At 38.9% G+C, this 21,980-nt stretch overlaps 1 protein-coding gene across 2 annotated transcripts in view; it reads left to right on the forward strand.

Annotated features, from left to right (window-relative positions):
- The window catches only part of CSMD1 (CUB and Sushi multiple domains 1), a 2,032,824-nt gene that overhangs the window by 1,583,351 nt on the left and 427,493 nt on the right, over positions 1 to 21,980 (forward strand). For both annotated transcript variants that reach the window (XM_055289255.2, XM_055289263.2), the window contains exon 18: positions 5,767 to 5,955. In XM_055289255.2, coding sequence (XP_055145230.2) covers positions 5,767 to 5,955 — 189 coding nt within the window. The remainder of the gene's footprint in view (positions 1 to 5,766; positions 5,956 to 21,980) is intronic.

Raw genomic sequence — 21,980 nt, forward strand, 5'->3', positions numbered from 1 at the left:
TTGTAAAATACAGAATACACGTTATATTATACTATAATATAATAATTTAATATGTAAATAATCCTGACAACTATTTTTATAATCTTAAAAGAATGACTACCTTATGTTTTGGTATTCTTTTCATTTATCCTGTGTTTAAAAGTAGAGTGCAGGCTTCCTAAGGCATCCTTCCATCACCTGGACTACCCCTCAGAGAGTAAAGCTCTTTGCCATTTTTCTTTTTTCTTTATATATATACATATATGTGTGTATTTTTTTTATTATACGTTAAGTTTAGGGTACATGTGCACAACATGCAGGTTTGTTACATATGTATACATGTGCAATGTTGGTGTGCTGCACCCATTAACTCATCATTTACATTAGGTATATCTCCTAATGCTATCCCTCCCCCCTCTCCCCAACCCACAACAGGCCCCGGTGTGTGATGTTCCCCTTCCTGTGTCCATGTGTTCTCATTGTTCAATTCCCACCTATGAGTGAGAATATGCGGTGTTTGGTTTTTTGTCCTTGCGATAGTTTGCTGAGAATGACGGTTTCCAGCTTCATCCATGTCCCTACAAAGGACATGAACTCATCATTTTTTATGGTTGGGTAGTATTCCATGGTGTGTATGTGCCACATTTTCTTGATCCAGTCTATCATTGTTGGGCATTTGGGTTGGTTCCAAGTGTTTGCTATTGTGAAAGTGGGTGAAGGATATGAACAGACACTTCTCAAAAGAAGACATTTATGCAGCCAAAAGACACATGAAAAAAATGCCATTTTTCTTTCTCTGCATCCCTAAAAAGAAGAAGCAAACTGTCACCAAGATGATGCCTGTTTAGTACAGTGATAATTGTGTGAGAGTCACAAAGTTCTGATTGCTGTAGAGTCTAGCATTCCTTCTTCTTCCCACCTTGTTGGGAATCTCAGGAGGTAGCTCTATAGCCACAGAAGTGGCCAGAGGCCTCACCTAGTGAGTGAAGACAGGAAATTGTTGCATGTGGAACTTTCCAGCACCGTGACTTAAAATGCTCACTGCTCTAAACACACATCTAGACTTGCATATAGTGAACTTCCAGAAGGCTCTGAAAGATTTGTCATCTATTCCTCTGACTTAAGGGAGAAATAGGACCTCAGAGGGATGTGACACTGAACCCTGACTGGGGATCGCTTCTTATTTATGTATCAGTCACTATGTATTTGAAGAGACATATGGAAATGTACGTAAGTGAATGAGGTGCAGGACATGGCTTTTTGTTTGCTTGTTGTAAGAAACTGCGTCAGGAAAGGCCTGGGATTTTATGAGTGCTTATCACCAGCGCTGCACCTAATGGTTACCTGCGGGCCTTTAAAATAAAACCGATGCCTGAGCGCCAGCTCAGATGTTCCGGTTGCTATTTCTGTGGGTGGCGTGGAGATATGAGTGCTTTCAGAGGCTCGTGACCCACTCCGAGGGTGTCCCCGTTTACCCGGCGCTGCAGGGGCGGGTTTCTTCAAACATCATAGTGCGCTAACACATCCCTGGGAGCTTAGTAAATTGCAGAGCCCCAAGCCCAGATTCCCAATAGAGTGATTCAGGGAAGTCATGACGCAAATCAGAATCCTGAGCTTTTAATCAAGTCCTCGAGGTGATTCTGAATAAGGTGAAGGCAGACGCAGATCCCGGTCTCCAGGGAGAGATAAAACCCGCAGGCAAGCAAGAGGGAAGGGCCAAGGCCAGCAGAGGTCACGGAGGGATAAAGGAACCAATGAGTCCAGTGAGAAAAGCAGAGACAGAGACAAAGTGGCAAAGGCTGGAAGAGACAAATGCTACCAACCCCTTCATCCAGGTAACCCCGTCTAGCACCCTTCGACGAAATACATTCTGAAGCCAAGATGCAGGCACTAGAAAATGATGCACTCAGTCTTAGGAATCATCTCATACGTTAGTGTCCGGCAACAGTCTAGCCATTCTTTACGAGGAATGTGGCGCAGTGTCTGTATATAATAGCGGTAGCATTCTCGCTCCAGAATGAGCATCTGCTTTGTATGTTGATCTTTAAATCACCACTTTAAAATAGTCATAATTTTGTAAGAAATTGGAGAATAAATGGAATTCTCAAGGGTATGGAGGTTTTCCATTTAATTTTAGAGCGTTTGTTTCAAAATGCTGTCAAAAGTATCTTGTTAATCATCTCTGAAGGCAGAAGAAAGATTTGTCAGTTGTAAATGTATATACTGTACTGTGTGATTCATATATCATGTTATTCATGGAAGAAACATTGTGATAAAGAAGCATATTTAGTGGTTTGTATGTGCGTTCACACCACACCAATTGGTTTGCTGAGATTTGGTGACTTTTTATATGATCAGAAAAGGAAAGGAAAGTGGTTGGGATACAATGGTACTGGATGCAATGCAAAGGTAAATAGAACACACCCATGCATGCTAACACTCACAGGCACACGCACGGATGCGTACGTGAGAGAGAGAGAGGAGAAAAGCAGGCAAAGTCTCAGGTTTCCATATCAGTAAATAATGTCACATGGCCAGTTTGCTTAATTTCTTGGCTCACTGACTTAATCAACTGTGACTTTTCAACCTCTATTTTGAAACCTCTCGGAGGCTGTGAGAAGTTACATCTCTAAGCTCGGCATATGAAATGTGCTCAGGAAATGTTCCTTCCTTCCTTGGACTAGAAGTTTTATGAAGTCTGATGATTCACACAGAACCCTGCTCATATCAAATATGCCTCCGTATGAACTGCACACGGATTATTTGCAAAGTAATCAACTCCCTTTATTCACTAAGTAGCAAATGTATTCAGTCACTTATTTTGCAAAGGCCAATTGAAAAAGATACTGGTTATATATATTTGTGTCAAAAATTCATTTTTGCTTTAAGGTTCAAGTAAGAAGGAGTGGGAACAAACTCTGATTACAGATGTCGTTTCAACAAAGTCCGGTGGTCTATATTTCTCTTTGTGCTGTCAGGCAGGAGACGGGAAGGGAAAGAATGTGCTCTAAACATTATTCAGAAGGACTTTGTCCTACCTTTCCCGCAAGGTAAATTGGCTACCTCTGTCCACAGACTGATCTTAGTTTATTATAAATGTATTGTTCCATTGAAGATAAATCACCTGCTATAAAATTCCTTTTTTGTGTGTGTGTGTGTCACAACCGTGGCTTACTGCAACCTCTGTCTCCTGGGTTCAACTGTTTCTCCTGACTCAGCCTCCCAAATAGCTGGGATTCCAGGTTCCCACCACCACACCTGGCTAATTTTTGTATTTTTAGTAGAGACAGGGTTTCATCCTGTTGGCCAGGCTGGTCTCAAACTCCTGACCTCAGGTGATCCACGCACCTTGGCCTCCTAAAGTGCTGGGATTACAGGCTTGAGCCACCGTGCCCAGCCAAATTCCAGATGTTCTTTCTCACCATTTTCTTGTTTCAGGATTCTTTTACATGGCCAGTTTCAGTTGAACTGGAAATCAAATGTAGTATCATAATTCTACCACTCAGCAGTCCTCCCCTCCTGTACTCTCCATTCAAACAATTTGTAATGAAAAAGAGAACAATGTGTGCATATTTCAAAATTCAGTATTGGTGCCAATTATTATTTAAAAATGAATGAAAGTATTATGGCATAATATTGGAACTAAGCATCAATTGTGACCTTAAGAGTTTATTCAGTTTTAAATGTAAATAATTCAACATTTAAATTCAATGTTTTTATTTCTACCACCGTTTTGCTCTTTTCAATGTAAATTTTGTGTGGGAAAAGTTTTGTTTATGGTTTATAAATTTCATTGTTAAAACCATTAATATATAATTCTCACTTATTCTAAGATAATAGTTCCTATTACTGTTTTGCTGCAGTGCGTACACTGTTCTTTAGTGACCATAGAAACCTTTTTGAAGAAACGAAATTATTTAGTTAACTGTTTATTTTTCCCAGAAACCTAGAGATCAATGCATTTCTTCAGCAGAGCTTCTTCTTTTGAAGGAATTCTTGTCTTGATTTTGATCTTGATGCTAGGAGCTGGAGGTCATTATCCTTAGCAAACAAATGCAGCAACAGAAAACGAAACGCCGCATGTTCTCATTTATAAGTGGGAGCTAAATGATGAAAACACATGGACACATAGAGGGAGCAACACACACTGGGGCCTATCAGAGGGTGGAGGGTAGGAGGAGGGAGAGGACCACAAAAAACAGCTAATGGGCACTAGGCTTAATACTTGGGTGAGGAAATAATCTGTACAACAAACTCCCACGACAGAAGTTTACCAATGTAACAAACTTGCACATGTACCCCTGAGCTTAAAATAAAAGTAAACAAACAACCACAAAAAAAATCATTCACGCAGCATTGGGTACCATGTGTGCATTCAGAGCCAGTAATGCATAAAATCTGTGGGGGTGTCGTGGAAGAAGTCATAAACAATACCTCTGAAAGTGAATATGTGTGTGTGTGTGTGTGTGTGTGTGTGTACGTGTGTGGTGTGTATGTAGAGAGAGGGAGGGAGGAGCAGGGGGTAGGTATAGATTTCTAGCTAAATGATATCCACGTTGCCTCTGGCAGAATGAAAGCTCCTCCAGAGGTGGGAGGAGGCTGTCCTGCCATGCTGCACAGCAGCCAGGACAGTTACATTCTGTTGTTTAGGGCAATAGACATGTGTTAGTGTTGACAAAGTTTGTTAGAATAACAGTTTAAGAAAAAATTATTGGGGCCAGGCCCAAGTTACGGCACTCAAGTTTTGGAAAAAAAATATATGCAATGATCAGAAACAGTATCCCAAAGATCACTTTTAGAGACTAAACAGTCTTTAAATTAAAAATATTTTTAAGATTTTTAATTCACAGTTCAGATATTAATTCTAATGTTCTGATGTTTACTGAGAGGGTGACACAGCCATAACAAGGACTTTTTATTTCTTCACATATGTAAACATTACAATGATATTCTTTTCCCTTATTCTCATTTTCCTTAGCTCTTAAAATATATGTTTTTCTAAAAAGAAAGAGAAATGAGCAATGTGAGAGGAGGAAAGAAAGTCTCATAATGACATGATCATAATTACTTCATGCACATTAATTTTGCACATCGTTAGCAAAGGCTAGTAGTAGCTGTCTTGAAAGTGGCTGACTTAAACTAAAGTTTGAAAATTGCATGGATTTATGGAATGCAACCTTAGAAAAATAACACTAACACAGGTTTTAATTGCATTATATGTGTATATGTTTGGGACTTAAACTGAAATTTGAAAATTGTATGGATTTATGGAATGCAACCTTAGAAAAATAACACTAGCACAGTTTTTAACTGCATTTTATGTGTATATGTTTGGGTGTATGCATGCATATATTTGAAAGTTAAACTGCCAAAATCTAACTGGAATATATAAATATAGACATATATTTATCTATATTTAATACATATATATGAGACAGGGAGAGCAGTGAAAATAGAAAACAGGAAAAGGCTTAGACTTTATTTAGTGCAATGCATTAATTTTCCAGGAAGAAAAGTAAAATTCAGAGAAGTTAATTAATTATTCAAGGCTGTTGTGTGTAGGTAAAGTCTGGTGAACAGCAGAACAATACAAATCTCTCTTTTAGAAAACGAGCTCAAATGTTTGAAGATGCATTGGCTTTTATGTCCATGGATTGTTGGGTTCACTTGCATAATGTTTCAGGTCTTATTATTTCTGAGACTATTTCATAATTGATGGCGTGGGTCTCTACTATTTTCAATCAACAAGAAAGATCCTCATCTACTGCATTCGTTCTATGCATCCAGGTGTCACGCTAGAGTCCGACTCCTGCCTGGACCCGGGCATCCCTGTGAACGGCCATCGCCACGGCGGCGACTTTGGCATCAGGTCCACAGTAACGTTCAGCTGTGACCCGGGGTACACACTAAGTGACGACGAGCCCCTCGTCTGTGAGAGGAACCACCAGTGGAACCACGCCTTGCCCAGCTGCGACGGTAGGTACAGCTCAGTGAGGCAATGCACCAGCAGGGTGTGCAGAGACACCGCACACGTCTAAGTATCTCGGTGGTGTGTGTATTTCAGGGGGTGGTACCAGATGACTGGCGTGACTTCCCTGTGAGAAGTTGTATACCGTCATTGTATCATTCCTGATCACTTGAAGTTTACCTACCACCATGTGTCTACTAGATAGAACAACTGTCCTTCAACTTTATCCCCAAATGAACAAACTTACAGAGCTTAGTTCTGCACATGTGTTTTACATATGGTATTTATTGCAACTGGCATGTGGGGCGATATAGTCGCCACATATATCCTAGGATGTCAGACCTGATTTTCCCCTGACATGCGTCCAAGTGTCGCACTTCCTCCCAGTCTACACTCCGTGTCTTAGTTCCCTTGGACTGAATCTCTAGCAGAGCCTTCTCCAGGGAGTTCTCATTCTGAACACAGAAGCTGTCAGGAGATCTTCAGCAGCTTTTTGTGGTAACAGCCACTCCTCTTGTCCTACACAAATCTTCTCTCGGGAATCTCAAGACAAATAGCATTCCTGGTTATGTTGTGTTATTGTATTGCTCAACTTTATACTATGCTGTGTGTAGTTGTAATAACAGTTAGGTAAATATGTTGCTTGTAATCATTTGCAAAAAAAACTTGGGGTATTTTGCCCTTGACCATGAAAATAACCCCAGTATAACATTGTTTCTATGGAAAACAGTGTTCCAAAACACACTGTTTCTATATGGACAAAGCAAAAATATATCATTGACATCTTCAGTACTTTTCACAGACAAAGGTATTTCCTTTCAGACATGATACATGCATTCATTAAACACCTTGACTTCTTTAAAATGAGCACCCACAATAACAGGGTTTATGGAATAATTCTGCTTAGCTGCAGAACACTCAAAATCTTAGACCTTTGTCACCAAAGCACGAACCCACACAGTAACTGGCACTGTGGCAGAGACCGCAAAGTGCAGGTGGCCAGCACAGAATGGCTGGAGCCCTCTCAGGAAGCGTGGGAAGTGTGCGAACCAGCTGGAACCAGTGGAAATGCTGCACTCTGGGCAGGAATAGGTGGGAGTCGAGTTCGGCGTCTTTGGGGCCACACAAGCAGGCTCACAAAGAGGTGGAGCCTGACCTGAGCCACTGGCCAAACAACGCAGGGGTGAGCTCCCCAGGTGAAGGTGGTTTCTGCTAAGTTTCTGAATACAGATGCGAAAGGGCTCTTTTTTTCTGCAGATGAGCTGAGGCATTTTTCTTTTCCTGCTATTGGTTATAATTCTAATACATCAACTCCATTTGCCTAGGGAATATGGTGTAAACACCAAGATAATTTAGACATTGTATTGACATCATTTTGCCACTTACCGATCTTAAATGAGCTAAGAATTACTATTGCAGCAGGAAAGACAGTAAGAATTTAGACAGTTGCTAAAATGTACATTCTTAATTCCTCTTCTATTTCACGACAATCAGAGATGGTGGCAGAAATTACCTAGTGCTTTCTTTTTCCTCTCATATATGAATCTGCAACATGGACTATGGGTACCCAGCCCCAGCGTTTTCCCACAGAGGAATTCTCTAGCCGACAGTTTCTTATCCAGGCAGATGAAAGAGGTGAAAACCTGTGAATACTAGCTATGCCTAAATTTTTCTGGAAAGACATATGTCATCATTTTCATTTTTTTACGTTAAACTTTAAGTAAACTCTAACATAAATATTTAACAATAAACTCTAAAATAATATATCACTTTCATAAATATACAGAGAACCATCATATAAGTGAATTTGCCTACAGGAAACACTGTAATTAATAGTAAACTATTACAAAAAGTCCCTTGAAGGTCAAGAACAGGATAAACTCCTTGGTTTTAGAACTATTGTGTAACATTGCTCTGAAGGTCCTAACAAATGCAAAAGTATATGAAAATGATATGAATTATAAATATTATAAAGAGAAGATAGTTGACTTTTAGCAATAATCAGTTCAGTAGGTGGCTATATTCAGGATAACATGTCAATAGATTTCCGCATAGGATATAACTTATTAGAAATGTAATAAAAACATGTAGGGTAAAACAAAAACACAAAAAATTATCCAGGAATAATATATCTAGCAAGAAATGTAAATGCCTGTATACATACATACATATATACATACATACACATGTATACATACATATGCATTCATAGATATGCATACATATATATGCCTTTACATTTCTATTTATATATTTATATTTTTATATATTTATTTATATATTATATATTTATATAAAATATATTTGTATATAAATAGCATATATATTTTATATAATACATGCTATATATAATATATATAATATGTGCTATATATATGCAGATATATTACATATTATATATTTATATATAAATAGCATATATATTAATTATATATGCTATTTTTATATAATCGTATAATTATATATTTATATATAGCATATATATTAATTTATATCTAATTTATATATAGCATATGTATTAATTTATATCTAATTTATATATAGCATATGTATTAATTTATATATAATTTATATGTAGCATATATATTAATTTATATATAATTTATATGTAGCATATATATTAATTTATATATAATTTATATATTATATATTTGTATATAACTAGCATGTGTATTAATTTATATATATAGCAATATATAAATAGCTATTTGCAAATATTTAAAAATTAATTTGGAAGAGAAATGCTCCAAATGGATAAGAAATATATTTCTGAGAATAATCAGGAAGGGCTGTCCCACGTTGTATGAAAGCGTATGAAAAACTAATGATAAACCCAACAATGTGGATTGCATGGAAACACACAAATATATTAGTGCAATAGCATAGGGATTCTAGTAACAGATCTTTGTCTGTACAGAAATTTCATTTATAATAAAATTATTCCATTTTGAAGAAAAGGGATATCCTATTAACACATAATGTTGCTCAAATTGGATACCTGATTTGATTTAAAAAGGTTTAAAAACATACACAAAATAAGTTACACATTGATTAAAGATATAAAGATTCAAAACTGAAAATTATTAAGTGAAAATATAGAATATCTCTCAGACAACCATTTTTTAAAGATGTCTATATATTTATTTATTTGTACAAGTAGAAGTGTGTAGCTCAATGCATTTCCCACAGTGAACATGTCCCTGTCAGCTCAAGACCATGTAGGTCACTAAATGAACTTTTGCAGGAATCCACACTTCCCTTTCACAGCCTTGCCCAGTCACTGCCTCCCAGGGTTAAACCTTAATTGTCTGGCACTAGTGGTTATGTAAATAAATGAAATTATCCAGGGAAGGTAGTGTGTGTCTAGCTTCTTTCCTCCGACCTTAAGTTTGTGGGGTCCATCCATATTATGGCACTTAGCTGTGTTTTGCTGCTTCTCATCATCTAATATTATTGCCTAAACATACCAAAATTTTTTATCTCATTCTACTGTTTGCTGACATTTCAGTTGTTCTGAGCACATTTTTGCATTTTTATTGGACATTGATGTATCATCTCTTATAAAGCATCTGTTTCTTTGCTTCCATTTCTATTGGGTCACATGCCTTTGTCTTACTGAATTATAGGTGCTGTGTAAATATTTAGATACAGTTCCTTTGATCTACGCATTGTACATCTTTCATTCTGGAATTGTTTTTCTCCTTCGCTTATTGGCATCATTTTGATGAATAGAAGTTTTTAATTTTAAAACAGTCCCATGTTTCACTGTTTTCATTCATGCATGAGGTTTTTCTAGTGTTTAAGACTTCCCTCCACTCAGAGTAATGAAGATGTTCTGTTGTTCTCTCCTAAAAACTTTAAACATTTTAACAGCTTTATCGAGGTGTGACTGAAATGCAGTAAACTGCATATGTTTAATGTGAACAATTTGATGTGATTTGTGATACATATGAACATCTATGAAACCATCACCATGATCAATAACTTGTTAATCACCCCTAAAAGTAAAAACTTATGTTTATCTTTTAAATTTATAACTTCAATGCATGTAAAAATTTGTGATAAGGAATGATGTAGTGTCCAGTTCCATTTCTTCTCCGATCTGGCTATGCAGATGCACTGGCGTCATTGATATTTGAGATCCTATTTCTCCTCTCAGTGCTCTGCTGACTTTATCACAGTGTAAGTGGACATGCCTGTGAGCATCATGTTTTCTTTGTCATTTGCTTTTTTTTTTTTTTTTTGAGAAATCTTAGTTTTTAAATCTTGGAAAAACTTCTAAAGAAATCCGGAAACAGTAAATGAAAAAACATAGATCAGTTTTGCTATATGCAAACTAAAAGTTATTCTATTAAAAAGGTAAAATAAATGGTCAGACAACCAAAAATAGCTGCATTCTCCATGTAATATACACATGAAATAATCATGTTCTGCAACTGGAAGAAAGAAAAGCAACACTAATAAGCCAACAGATCTATGAGAAAATGAGCTATGCAGATACATTTTATACATATATATATATATATTTATATATTTATTATTAGCATTCCAATATCTTTAGTTATTAGTTATTACAACAACCCTAACCCAATAAACTTTAAAAAATATTCCAGTGCTGACTAGGAATCAGAAGAATGCAAATAAATAATAACCTCCCTTTCCTGCTGGAGCACAGTGACAGGATCTCGGCTCACTACAACCTCCGCCTCCCAGGTTCAAGTGATTATCCTGCCTCAGCCTCCCGAGTAGCTGGGATTACAGGTGCCCGCCACCAAGCCCAGCTAATTTTTGTATTTTTTAGTAGAGACAGGGTTTTGCCATGTTGGCCAGGCCGGTCTCGAACTCCTGACCTCAGGTGATCCGCCTGCCTCAGCCTCCCAAAGTGCTGGGATTACAGGTGTGAGCCACCGTGCCCGACCTGATACCCTCTTTTTAAAGGAAAAAGTAAGAGGTAATAGAACAACGCATGTTGTGTATATGCATATACTGTATAGATTTATGTAATTGCAGGTACACACAGAATTGCATAGAAATTGACTGAAAATAGACATTCTAAAATTGTAACTCTCATGATCTCCTCTTCAGAGATAACTAGGCTGAAGCGTGGGAGCAGTGAGACTTGATTTTTCACTCTACATTTTTTGGTATTATTTGAATTTATGTTACTGAGTTTTATTTTTGTAATTAGAACTCTAGTAATGAAAAATAAACTACATGTGTCTGTATAATTTTTAGTGTGAGAAGGATGATAACTACTGGCTAATAATAATTTTGTAAAACTCGAGGATGTCATATAGACGATGCAAATGTTTGTCATATTTTTGGGTTCCATATCAAAAATATTTGCAATAAGAATGATAACCCTTAAAATATTCAAGTTTTCTTCATGTGTAACTGAACTTGAATCTGTTTGATATTTTATTAAATTACCCTAAATTTGCAGTATAATAAGTTAATCATCAATAATTTTACTTGAATGTTTATATGCCATGCAAACACGTGTGGCTTTCTTGGATGGTACCATGCATTTTTTATAATTTATTTTTTCAATTTGGACTATAGACAAAAATAGAATTTCAAAATGGGATGTGTGTAAGCTGCTCTCTTTTTTATTTTCACATGGGGTAGATCTGTTGAACAGGTACCGCATGGAGCTTGTCAAGTTGTTTTACTTGCAGACATTTTAGTCCTACCTGTAAAGATTGAAAAGTTGTAGTACTCTGTAAGGTGATGGATGAAGGCACCTTGTTCATCATAGCACAGTCATTGAATTACCTGTGCTCTTGATCTGGTAATGAAAACTCACATACCCAAGCAAGAGACTTTGCCTGACTCATTTGAGATACATAATTTTGATTATAAGTGAGGTTTTTCTCAAAACAACATGCTCACGTACCTGTGTGTTCAAATACCATCCCCAAATTCTTCTTTGAGCGTTGGTAACTTACTTTCTAAAATATTTTACTATCTAACCAAAACTTTTTTTTTTTTCATTACACTTTAAGTTCTGGGATACATGTGCAGATTGTGCACGTTTGTTACATAGGTATACACATGCCATGGTGGTTTCCTGCACCCAACAACCCATCATCTACATTAGGTATTTCTTCTATTGCTGTCCCTCTCCTAGCCCTGCATTCCCCAAACAGGACCCAGTGTATGATGTTCCCCGGCCTGTGTCCATGTGTTCTCATTGTTAACTCCCGCTTATGAGGGAGAACCTGCGGTGTTTGGTTTTGTGTTCCTATGTTAGTTTACATACAATGATGGTTTCCAGATTCATCCATGTCCCTGCAAAGGACCTGAACTCATCCTTTTTATGGCTGCAGTGTATTCCGTGGTGTATATGTGCCACATTTTCTTAATCCAGTCTATCACTGATGGACATTTGGTTTTGTTCCAAGTCCTTGCTATTGTGAACAGGGCTGCAATAAACATACGTGTGCATATGTCTTTATAGTAGAATGATTTATAATCCTTTGGGTATATACCCAGTAATGGGATTGCTGGGTCAAATGGTATTTCTGGTTCTAGATCCTTGAGGAATCACCACACGGTCTTCCATAATGGTTGAACTAATTTACACTCCCACCAACAGTGTAAAAGTATTCCGATTTCTCCACATCCTCTCCAGCATCTGTTGTTTCCCGACTTTTTAGTGATCCCCTTTCTAACTGGTGTGAGATTGTGTCTCACTGTGGTTTGGATTTGCATTTCTCTAATGACCAGTGATGATGAGCTTTTTTTCTTATGTTTGTTGGCTGCATAAATGTCTTCTTTAGAGAAGTGTCTGTTCATATCCTTTGCCCACTTTTTGATGGGGTTGTTTTTTCTTGTAAATGTGTTCAATTTCTTTGTAGATTCTGGGTATGAGCCCTTTGTCAGATGGATAGATTGCAAAATTTTTCTCCCATTCTGTAGGTTGCCTGTTCACTCTGATGTTAGTTTCTTTTGCTGTGCAGAAGCTCTTTAGTTTAATTAGATCCTATTTGTCTATTTTGGCTTTTGTTGCCATTGTGTTTTGGTGTTTTAGTCATGAAGTCTTTGCCCATGCCTATGTCCTGAATTATATTGCCTAGGTTTTCTTCTAGGGTTTTTGTGGTTTTAGGTCTTATGTTTAAGGGTTTAATCCATCTTGAGTTAATTTTTGTATAAAGTGTAAGGAAGGGGTCCAGTTGCAGTTTTCTGCATATGGCTACCCAGTTTTCCCAACACCATTTATTAAATAGGGAATCCTTTCCCCATTGCTTGTTTTTATCATGTTTGTGAAAGATCAGTTGGTTGTAGATATGTGGTGTTATTTCAGAGACCTCTATTCTGTTCCATTTGTCTATATATCTGCTTTGGTACCGGTACCATGCTGTTTTTGTTATGGAGCCTTGTAGTATAGTTTGAAGTCAGGTAGAGTGATGCCTCCAGCTTTGTTCTTTTTGCTTAGGATTCTTTTGGCTATATGGGCTCTTTTTTGGTTCCATATGAAATTTAAAGTAGTTTTTTCTAATTCTATGAAGAAAATCAGTGGTAGCTTGATGGGGAAAGCATTGAATCTATAAATTACCTTGGGCATTATGGCCATTTTCACCATATTGATTCTTCTTATCCATGAGTATGGAATGTTTTTTCATTTGTTTGTGTCCTCTATTATTTCCTTGAGCAGTGGTTTGTAGTTCTCCTTGAAGAGGTCCTTCACATCCCTTGTAAGTTGTATTCCTAGGTATTTTATTCTCTTTGTAGCAATTGTGAATGGGAGTTCACTCTTGATTTGGCTCTCTGTTTGTCTGTTATTGATGTATAGGAATGCTTGTGCTTTTTGCACATTGATATTGTATCCTGAGACATTGCTGAAGTTGTTTATCAGCTTAAGGAGATTTTGAGCTGAGAAAATGGGGTTTTCTAAATATACAATCATGTCATCTGCAAAGAGGGAAAATTTGACTTCATCTCTTCCTATTTGAATGCCTTTTCTTTCTTTCTCTTGCCTGAGTACCCTGGCCAGAACTTCCAATACTATGTTGAATAGGCGTGATGAGAGAGGGCATCCTTGTCTTGTGTCAGTTTTCAAAGGGAATGCTTCCAGCTTTTGCCCATTCAGCATGATATTGGCTGTGGGTTTGTCATAAATAGCTCATTATTTTGAGATATGTTCCATCACTGCCTAGTTTATTGAGAGTTTTTAGCACGAAGGGGTGTTGAAGTTTATGGAAGGCCTTTTCTTCATCTGTTGAGATAATCATGTGGTTTTTGTCATTGGTTCTGTTTATGTGATGTATTACATTTATTGATTTGCATATATTGAACTAGGCTTGCATCCCAGGGATGAAACTGACTTGATCATGGTGGATAAGCTTTTTGATGTGCTGCTGGAATCAGTTTCCAGAATTTTATCAAGGATTTTCACATTGGTGTTCATCAGGGATATTGGCCTGAAATTTTCTTTTTTTGTTGTGCCTCTGCCAGGTTTTGGTATCAGGATGATGCTGGCCTCATAAAATGAGTTAGGGAGGAGTCCCTCTTTTTTTATTGTTTGGAATAGTTTCACAAGGAATGGTACCAGCTCCTCTTTGTACTTCTGGTAGAATTCAACTGTGAATCCACCTGGTCCTGGACTTCTTTTGGTTGGTAGGCTGTTACTTACTGCTTCAATTTCAGAACTTGTTTTTGGTCTATTCAGGGATTCGACTTCTTTCTGGTTTAGCCAAGACTATTTTCTACTCTACCCAGCAGGTGACCTAGAAAATAAAACTTATCAGTTGAATGTCTTGCTCTCTTCTTAGCAACAATCAAACACATGCAATATTCAATACCCTCTTCATCCTTACATATTGCATTATTTAAATCATTTTCAACCTCCAAGACCAGGTCACACTCAGCCTTGATGAGCATTCCTCTGGAATTGCTCCAGGCCATGACAGCACTGACTTTTCTGACTTCAATTCTTTTAATATTCAGCTCCATAAAGTTAGATAGAAAGAGGGAGAGAGAGAGATAATATAACATGCGTTTACATCTTACATCGAATATATCTTAGACTTACACGTTATACATACTCAATGCGATCTGTTCCGTTTGATTTTAAGCTCCCAGGGAATAGTAACTGAGGAAAAAGTCATGGAAAGTACAGCCCTTAAGCTGGTGTTTCCGTTTTGGGTGGGATTTCCCGAAGTAGCCAGCATGTGAACAGGCTTCCCAGGAAATGAGGAAAATTACCGGGAGTTGATAGATGCGGTACAGTCTAAGAATTCCTGGAAGTTTAGCAAAGTAGGGTCGATGGAAACTGAGTGGAGGATGAATAGGAAAATGATTTAGGAGAAATGGAGTGGGACTAGACCAAAAAGAGCCAATAGGTTTTGCAGTACAGGAATTGAGATGCTGTAGGGATGCCAGTTATATGGGTGGCATTTTCCATGGAAAATAAAAGTACACTTAGCTTATTCATTTTGTTTCTTTATTGTCTACTGATACAAATGTATGTAAATTTGAGATTTAAACCTTTCAAAGGAATCAATAGCGTGACTATAATTTGCAGCACTGGAGCATGTTTCAGAGTTTAAAGAATTTATGGTGAAAATCTATTAATAAGCCAGGCATGGTGGCTCATGCCGGTAATCCTAGCACATTGGGAGGCTGAGGTAGATAGATTGCTGGGGCCCAGGAATTCGAGGCCAGCCTGGGCAACATAGTAAAACCCCATTTCCACGAAAAACACAAAAATTAGCTGGGGGTGTTGTCATGTGCCTGTAGTCCCAGCTCTTCAGGACGCTGAGGCAGGGGGATCACTTGAACCCCGGAGGTCAAGGCTGCAGTGAGCCGAGATCACACCACTACAGTACAGCCTGGACAATAGAGCAAGACTCTGTCTCCACAAAGAAAAAGCTATTACTAAATCTACAAATTTTGGGTGATGTTAGAGTTTGATATGAGAGTTTTAGTTAGTCATGTTTGATAGTTTTCATCCCACCGTAAGACTTGTTCTCGTTACCCTTTAAATCTTAAGCAATCTCTTAAATCCCATGGGTTTTTCTTGCAACAAAAGCTACATAAATAGGATATTTAAACCTTTAAACATTCATAGCTCTCAGAAAAAAAAAAAGAATTAATTATAATATTCTATATCAACATGAAACACGATAAACTCAGTGTCTGTCCTGGGTCCATAGCATCAGTTCAGTGTGTTTTTAATGTTACTCTTTCACACATTCAAATGTTAAAGAAATGAACATTGGGATAAATTGTCCTTTAATTTTGTGAAAGACAAACGCAGAGAAAACTTTGAATTTTTTTATTAAATAAATATTTTTGAAAACTGTTTAGTGTCTCCACAAGCATTTATTGAGAACCTGCTGTATTTGCAATCACACTGAAGTTTAAAATCTATCAGCATAGCAAAAGGAAAGACTTTTTTAAAAATCACACAGTGAAGTAAGTGCTTTATTAGACACAGAAAAGTGGTTGAGGATAAAGAAGTGGGGAAAAAAAGTTCCAATGTGGGATATTGAAAGCTTGGAGGCAATTTTGGAGATCTGTCTTTAAGATGGAGGTTGAGAGGAAGGGACATGTTTCAACGTGAAGAAATGGTTATAAACTGAGGTGCAGAGAGAACAAAAGAGGCCTGGAGGATTCAGGGGTGTGAATTAATCACTGAAGGTAGATGATGATCAAATGCCTTGAGTGCTAGTCTATGGGCATAGTCAGAGATTCCTGCTGCAGTGTCCAGCGATCCCACTGTGAGGACCCCAGGGTTTTTCTGAGGGTGAGATGGGGAATGGCCATCAGGACTGGAATCTCCTGTGCAACTGGACTGCCCTAATTTACTCCCCTCCTTCCTACTGGGGGTTTCTGCACAAGATTCCTTTTGGTAGAATGTTTCTATTATAAATAAATATGTGAACAACATATTTATTCATCAAAATATATTTATGTATTCATATAAATAAATATATGGATAAAATCAATGACCTCTGTAGGGCATGGAGAGTCTATGAATATTATTGAAGTGGAAAGTAACTCATTAAGTCTGGCTTCAAATAGAAGTGTATTTGTGGTTTCAGGAGAACAAGAAAATGATGGAAAGAGGGAGAAAAGATGGAAACAGATCAGGCCCAAGGCTGTGCTTTCACAGGTGGATCTCTTTGAGGAAGAGGCAGACATGCAGAGGCTAGGCGATTGATGAGACAAAAATGACCTGAAACACACCAGTTGAAGAAAGTGAAAGTGGGGAGTAGATAGAAGTGTCACTAGGAGGATACAGGAGTTTAGGAGAGAGAGGTGACTCCAAGGTGACATCCCGAGAAAACTAGCAAGCACCTGGAAATTGAACACAGTTGGAGAACGAGGTCCGTGTTTAACATGTACATGTGGAGAACGAGGTCCGTGTTTAACATGGACATGTGGAGAACGAGGTCCGTGTTTAACATGGACATGTGGAAGCTGTCAGGTTTCAAGTTACAGCTGGGCACTGTGGAGGTGAATGCCACCGTCCAGGGAGCTAGCAGGTTTATCATCACCGGCTCCTGTTTTTCCCACCGCCCTCTCTAACACGGAGATCACTGTTGCCTGTGAAATTGTCTGCATGCTTCAACTGCCGCCTTCCTCCCATCCATAAACTTGTTGAATTGAATTTCTTAGTTCCAGGCAACAGTAACTGACTCTGCAAACTTCCATTTATTAGAAGACTTTGGCAGGATCTGGGGAAGTGATGGGATGGAGGGGGTGGTGGGATGACAATAAATAACTGCAGAATCCATCAGAGGGCTGTGTGCTTTGCCGTGAACATCAGCGGGAAGCCGCAGGATCCTGGAATGAGTTGGCAGAGAAACCTCAGCATACAGCCTGTCTCAGGGCAGCCTGCTAACATGGGGTTGCTTCTGATCTTCTGCATTTCCTCCAACTTTGTATCACTCACTCCAGAGTCACCATCCTGGGAGTGGACATTTGCCAGGATGTGCATTCATCACTTTGTTGGTTCACCAGCATGTCCATCATGCTTTAATCAGGTAGACCTCCACTGAGTTTAGAGAACAAGTTAATATTCTTGTTCTTAGAATAAATTAGACCTACTTATCTGAAGTTTTAAAACTAAGTTATTTGCCTTCCCTATTAGAATGTAAACTTTGGAAAAACAGAGACTTGTCTGTCTTACTCATTGTTCTATGCCCAGAAGCATCAACGAATGTTTGGAAAACAGTAGTATGTTTCTTAATAAGTAACTCTAAATGCAGGATTGGATGGATAAATGGATAAAAGCAGAGGACAAAACACAGAAGTTGAAAAATGGGTGGATGGGTCAGGCATGGTGGCTTACGCCTGTAATCCCAGCACTTTGGGGGGCTGAGGCAGGGCAGATAGATCAGTTGAGGTCAGGAGTTCAAGACTAGCGTGGCCAACAAGGTGAAACCCCGTCTCTACTAAAAATACAAAAAAATTAGGTGGCCGTGGTGGCACATGCCTGTAATCACAGTTGCTGGGGCGGCTGAGGCAGGAGAATTGCTTGAACCCAGGAGGCAGAGATTACAGTGAGCCAAGATCTCGCCACTGCGCTCCAGCCTGGGCAAAGAAGCAAGTCTCCATCTCAAAAAAATAAAAGAAAAAAAACACACACACAGTTGGATGCTTTACTTCAACTCAGCCAGGAAAATATCACAACATATGTCTCCTCTTTTGTTCTTCAATGATTTCTGCATATCTTAGTCCTCCACCCAAAAGATTTCTGATGTAACATACCTGCATCCTTGATGTTGGGTAGGTTACAGAAATAGAAAACTAAAACTCAGGAAATTATAGCATTAAGGACAGCAACAGTAAAATTTTTACTGTGTCTTTTACAGCTACTCAGAAATGGATCTACCATGCATGAAGAAACAGATTAATGTAATTCAAATTATGGGCAGCTATATTTGTAGCTCTGCTAAGGGAATGTAGACATGTCTGCATATGAATATAGCCATCACCTGTATAGACGCTAAAATGTAATTCAGGTATTTCATTTTATTCTCTCGTCTCCTCACTTCAATTTTAGGTGACAATACCAATTCAATTCTCCATACATCAAATTTCCTTCTCCTGAAAAATATTATAGGATTTGTGGACAGAATTATTTTTATGTAAAGTCTTCATGATGTGTGAATCGGACTACATTGTGTTTGCACCCATATAAATCTAAACGAGCCTGAGAGCAGCTTTATCTCTAACTTTCTATCTGAGTTTCTCCTAATGGCAGCATGACAGGGCTGTTCGGTGATTTCTGGGATCTGTGTGGTATGGAAGGAAAACATCAAAAAGAGGGCAAAGCACATTCCCTCCCAGATCTTTCCCCAATAGATGATCAACTAACTTTTCCTGATGATATGAAGACAGAGGATAAAATAAAGATTGATTGTTTTTATGTTGTTAAATGTAGTTGGATAGGAATTAATTTTATCAGTTTATATAACATGCGGATTTTGGGATAAAGACTACTGAGAAATAGCTTTGGATATAAGATATCTCAGTTTTACATAAAATGTTTTACATTCATTATGGTGAATGTCTTCATAAAAATTTCAGAAGTTATTGCATCCATTCACACCAATCCAATCATAGACCAGTGAAAATTACGAATCCAAATCTTCTGAATTCAGGCCTCCTCCGTCTTCTGCTGGTTTTCTTCCCACTACACGGTGCGCTGGCATCAGGTCCCTCTGCGGAAGCTGATTTCTACGTTCACTGCCCTGTGATCTCATGTAGTTGTGGTCTCCCTTCTATCCCTTGCTCAACCCTCTTCCATGGCCTCCAGACCTGTGTATCCTGTTGCAGTGTCAACCATTCTACACGCAAGCGCAGCAGACATGGAGCTTTGGTATCCAAAGCTGAATGCCTGGCTTACTCTCATGACCTGATTCTCCTGAGATCTCCTTCGCCTGTAGTTATTTCACACACAGGTTATGACCACACAATCACCCCCAGCTCTTCCTTTTTTTAGCGTAATGCCCATGTCCCATTCAGGAGAAAGTCCCACTGGCTCTACCTTCAGGACACAGGCAGGTTCAGACCATGTCTTCCCATCTTGCTGCCAATGCCCTTGTTCGGGGTCCTGACCGCCTTCGTCCCTTCACCACTGTGTATTCTCTCAGCACAGCCTCAGGAGCAGGGCTAAACCCCAGGTAGGTCATGAGATCGCGTCCTTTTCTAGGCAGGGCCGTCCAGTGCCCTATGATGTCACTGAAAGGAACCTCCAACCCTTACGAGGACCCACCAGCCACAGAGGTGTCCTTTCTTTTCCCTACCCCTGCAGCTCCAGTGTAGCTTGAGCCCTGGTCCTAGCCACCTTCTCTCTACCCAAATTGTTCCCCAGGTATTCAGTGTTTCCTTGTTTCTCTCAAGTCCTTATTTATAGACCACTTCCTAAGTCCGGCACCCCTGGCCGCCCACAAGCCTCAGACTATCCGATCCCTCTTTCTTAATTTTCTTCACAGTCATCTGTCATCTCCTAGTGTTGTATATCATCTGCCTTTTATGTTGTTCCAGGTTTTTTCCTGTCTTTTCCAAGTAGAATGCATATTTTACAAGGGCAGGTATTTTATCTCTCTTATTATTAATCATCCCTGATGCTGGGGGCAGGGCCTGCTCAATAGCAGGTGCCCAATAACTATTTTTTGAATATATTAATTTCTAGTGGGATGTACAATGCTACTTCTTTCACAGTGAAATGTGGAGTCACTGCAATCTTAAGATGCAAATATTCCATGAGAAATTCTTAAAATATTCTAGAACTTATTTTAAAAATTTTCTCTTTTGCTGATTTTTATATCATGCTTTTCATGAGGTTTACATATTAAAGGAGATGATTTGTTCCCTTAAGATGCATGGTTAGTGAGCATGATGAGGCTTGTCACATCTTTCACATCTTTCATAGATTATCTAATTCTTTTTTTTTTTTTTTTTGAGACGGATTCTCACTCTGTCGCCCAGGCTGGAGTGCAGTGGCACGATCTCGGCTCACTGCAAGCTCCGCCTCCCGTGTTCATGCCATTCTCCTGCCTCAGCTTCTCCGAGTAGCTGGGACTACAGGCACCCGCCACCACGCCCAGCTAATTTTTTTTTGTATTTTTAGTACAGACGGGGTTTCACCGTGGTCTCGATCTCCTGACCTCGTGATCCGCCCGCCTCAGCCTCCCAAAGTGCTGGGATTACAAGCGTGAGCCACCGCGCCCGGCCAGATTATCTAATTCTTTTGTGAATATTATTTGTGGAAGAGGCTTTTATAAAACATAATTCAGAATGATCACACTAATTGGAAGAAGTTATTCTGAGTATCATTTACTTCATGATAGTTCATCTTACCTAGTTTAAGAAAGGAAGTATAAATACATACATGCACAGAATGTGGACATGTTAAAAAAAAAAAAAAGCAAAGGAGTCTTGTGAAATGCGTAGTAAATTGTGACACTGAGGGATGTTTCACTTGTGAGATACTACTGTGAGCTCCTTACATGTATTCACTTATTTCATTCTTCAGCAAGCAGGAATGAGCTGTGTTTTTTGCCCCCTTTTACATGTGAGGCTGTGGAAACACAGAGCAGCAGACAACTTGCACGTGTCACCAGCTAGTGAGTGGATGTATTAGTCAGTGTGCTCCAGAGAAACACAACCAAGATTTATTGTGGGAATTGGCTCATGTGTTTGGGAGGCCAAAAGGTCCCGAGATCTGCCCTCTGCAAGCTAGACACCTGGAAAAGCCCCTGGCATAGTGAAGTCTGAGACCGAAGACCTGAGAACCAGGGGAGCTGCAGGTGTGTGTCTGGGTCTGATGGTGGCATAATGAAGTCTGAGACCGAAGACCTGGGAACCAGGGGAGCTGCAGGTGTGTGTCTGGGTCTGATGGTGGCATAATGAAGTCTGAGACTGAAGACCTGGGAACCAGGGGAGCTGCAGGTGTATGTCTGGGTCTGATGGTGGCATAATGAAGTCTGAGACTGAAGACCTGGGAACCAGGGGAGCTGCAGGTGTGTGTCTGGGTCTGATGGTGGCGTAATGAAGTCTGAGACCGAAGACCTGG

This window comes from Symphalangus syndactylus, chromosome 1 (genome assembly GCF_028878055.3).
Source record: "Symphalangus syndactylus isolate Jambi chromosome 1, NHGRI_mSymSyn1-v2.1_pri, whole genome shotgun sequence".
Classification (NCBI taxonomy): Eukaryota; Metazoa; Chordata; class Mammalia; order Primates; family Hylobatidae; genus Symphalangus; species Symphalangus syndactylus.